The 3920-nt window shown below is 30.3% G+C and overlaps 1 protein-coding gene across 1 annotated transcript; it reads left to right on the plus strand.

The window, feature by feature from the left end:
* Positions 1-1049: 1049 nt before the first annotated feature.
* Positions 1050-1763, plus strand: LOC110278524 (ethylene-responsive transcription factor ERF118-like). Its single transcript, XM_021136784.1, has one exon. It carries the CDS (start codon positions 1050-1052, stop codon positions 1761-1763), a length of 714 nt encoding a protein of 237 aa, XP_020992443.1.
* The last annotated feature ends 2157 nt before the right edge of the window (positions 1764-3920 follow it).

Genomic DNA, 3920 nt, shown 5'->3' on the forward strand with positions numbered 1-3920 from the left:
ATAATATTTTTATAAATAAAAAAATTTTATATTTAACAAATAACTTATCTATTGTGATAATAAATAAATATTTAAAAGGTACATACAAAAAATCAGAGTAAAATTTAATTTTTAAATTTTTTTTATTTGTCAAAAATATTTGATCATTTACAATTTTTTTTTTCAAATTCACTTGACATGAAATTACCAAATTTTAAGGTTGAAAAAAAATTTTATTTTTCTAATAATTCTTGAAAAAATTACATTAAAATCTAATATCTAAAGTCTTTTTTTAGAATATAGTTAATATCTAATTCTTTTTATCATAATTTTAAATCTTTCAGAAGTTTATTTGTCATTAGCATTTTTTAGAATTATTTTTTTCGGCGAAGTAAACTTTGAGTGTTATTTGAATAGTTTACTCTTACATTAATTTGATCATTATTGCCTTTTGAACTATGATGCACAGATATAAGTAAATTAAAGATATAGATAAAGGATATAACATAACATGAGACATGCAAGTACACAAATTTTAAATTTTTATAAATTATAGAGACACAACATATATATAAAATATAAAATATTTTTTAGATAAATTATAATAATATTTTATTGATATTAAGATATAATTAATTTTTTAATATTGTAATAAAAATAGAATTAAACATAGTGACACATAATAATATTTAGATTTGTCTAAATATATCAAAAAAACAAATATCTAATAAATATTATGTACAAAATATGTCAAAGACGCAAATAGAACAAGTCAACAAGGTCCATGCTTCATAGACGTTGAATATGTTATTTTCTTTCCTCTATTCATCTACTTAATTTGAACTCTCTTCATTGTTCAATTCATATATATTGGACACACGCACACAAACGATTATGTCCCAACTTCGTTGAGTATTAAATTAAAGATCTTAGCGATATGTTCCCACATTTCGATTTCAATTTGGGGTATGTTCGGAGATCCTAGGTTTCGTTTGTATGTTATAACTTATTTTATTTTTTAACTTATTTCTTTTTATCAGATTTTGGCGTACGGTCGTGTCTAATCTAACATGCCGGGTTCTGCTATTTCAAAACAAGAAAAATGTCCTAAGAAATTAGGAAAACAAAAGGTCCCAATATTCAAAAATCAAAAAACGAAATCTTACAAGAAAATCAGAATTATATACAGCGACCCATATGCTACAGATTATTCAAGCGACGAAGATAATGGTTCTAATAAACGAACAGTGAAGGAAATTCTGGTTCCAATACCTAGGCCTGGAATACCAAAACCGAATCGTATGAAAATGCCTCACAACTTTTATACTCGAAGCAAAAGCAGGTCGTCAAGCATTTTTAGAGGGATTCAACGGCGGAAGAATGGGAGATTTTCAGCTCAGATTCGAGATCCGTATCGACGGATTCGATTATGGCTTGGTACTTTTGATACTGAACAACAAGCTGTCATGGCTTATAGAAGTAAGCATCATGAGTTTGAAATGGCTAACAAATTGACATGTCCTGAAGCAAAAATTGATGTTTTGGTGGAACGAGTTGCGCCACCGCCGTTGCCCATGGACAATGTGTATCTCAATTTGGAGGAACTTGAAAACAGAACAGTATACAATGGTAACTACTACTTTGATGATTGTATTGATGGTTGTTGTAGTTCTTATATGGAGATTGGAGGAGGTAGTAGCGGCAATTTGCCCCTTCCCGACGTTGATTTAGTTGACATGGACATTAGTTGGATCGACGCAGCTTTCAAAGTGGATAGCCACTAAAAATATTTGCAGCAGTAATCCATGAAACTATATATTCTCCAAAGACAGAGAACAAGTTTAAATTCTCGTTAAGATATGCTTGTCTCACATATATGGAACATAATTAATAAGAATACAAATCCGGATGCTTGGATACATTTTCACAACCTGAGGAAATTGTTTAAAACAAGTAAAAATTCCGTGCAATTTAATTTATTAACAAGTCTCTAAATTGCAAACCACGCATCTACTATATCCAGTCCCCTCTTCTCATCACTGACAAGTGACAGTGTCATTCGAAACTTACACTCCCGCATTTTGCACGCACTAATATTTTAATATTAAATATTAATTTTATATAACCTAATCACTAAGATTACAATTGATTAGGCAATTGAGGCTTTAGGTGCTTTCTTATTAATTCCATTTTTTTAGAACTTTCAGTTTTTGGTTCTTTCCTAAAACTCCCTCCTCTTTTATATTGTGATCAAAATCTTACTGTAACAATTATAAAAAAAATAACAAGCTATATAAAAACAAAGTCACATATAAAAAAATAAAAATAAAATTGAAATTCTATACCACACACATTGTTACATACAAATTTAATAATAAAAATAACGTGATAAAATGATCAAAAAAATATGTACAAAACATATGTAGCAGATGAAATATTATGTGAAAATAGTGATGGAGAATCAGTACTTTCAGCAGATAAAACATTACATGAAGATGGTAGCGGAGGATCAGTACTTATAGCAAATGGAGCATTGCGTATCCAGCAGAAACAAAAAATATTTTTCACAGAACCGAGAATGAAAATAGTATAATGCTCTCTTTTATTTTGAAGTAAAAATTTTTTTTTAATGGGAGTGATAAAATAACTTTTGAAGAGAAGAAAAGTCATATTTTTCTATTTTTTCAAAAGTTTTGAATTAACTTTTGCTACTGTTCAAACAGGCTCTTAATTTGGTAAAACTTTTGTTTTTATAAAATAAATTTTAAAAGTTAGCTTTTAAAAAGTTGTAGTATCTATATTTGCTAAATTAAAAATGATTTTTAGTAAGTATAAGCAACAATAAATATATTTGGTAAAATAATTTTTAAAATTTAAAAATATTATAATAGACATTAATGTAAGAATTGAATTTAGATATTAATTAATGTAGGATGTTATATTAGACTTTTTAATTTTGATAAATACAAGACAATTTTAATAATTTCACCCTTAAGGCTTAGTTTGGTAAAATTTTTATTTTTTAAAAATAATATAAAAATTAACTTTTAAAAGAAAGTTTTTTAAAAGTGTAGCATTTATGTTTAAGTTATACTCTTCGTTAGGGGTGGCAAAACGGGCCAGCTCATCCCGCCCTGCCCTGCCAAAGCCCGTCACAAAATGGGACGGGCTGACCCGCCCCGCCAAAATTATATGGGCTGAACTTGCCATCCCGCCCTACCAAAGGGCGGATTGGCGGGTTGGCGGGTAGCCCACCTTTCTTCTTTTTTGTTAGCCCAGAGAAATAGTTTAAAACCTTAAATAACATGAAAAAATAACACTATCTAAAATCAGATCAATAACTAAATCAATTACAAAATAACAACAAGAATAACATATTAATACAAAATAAATCAATAACAAATTAACAATAAGTAAATAATAGAGAACTGAATAGAGATTAGAATTAATAATCAGTAAGAAAAAGATATAAAAAATAAAATAAAAATATAGAACAGAATCGTCGCTCCCAAAAACAAAAAAAAAATAAAAGAGAAACTAAACAAAAATAGAGAACAGTTATTCCACAAACAAATTCATCAAACAGCGTCCAACAAGCAAAAAATAAAAGAAAAATTAAGAGTCGTCGCAGACTCGAGTCGTCTCCGCCGGTGCTTTTTGGGCTGCGCTACAAGAGAGGGAGAGTTGAGTCATCGTTGCTGCTGGTGAACTTGGATTATGGTGCTTTTTGGACGGGAGGGAGACAGATACATGAGGGAGAGAGAATGCGAGAGTGAAGAGGGAATGCGAGTCGTCGCGCGCCTTCAAAATCAAGTTGCGAGGGAGAGAGAGCCAGTGACGCCGGTGCAAGGGAGAGATCCAAGTCGTCGTCGCTGCCGGTGGGAGGGAGAGATTAGGAATGATTCAATGAGGGTTTAGAGAGAGAGAGCGCGCGCCTTCCA

Source organism: Arachis duranensis, chromosome 3 (assembly GCF_000817695.3).
Source record: "Arachis duranensis cultivar V14167 chromosome 3, aradu.V14167.gnm2.J7QH, whole genome shotgun sequence".
Taxonomy (NCBI): Eukaryota; Viridiplantae; Streptophyta; class Magnoliopsida; order Fabales; family Fabaceae; genus Arachis; species Arachis duranensis.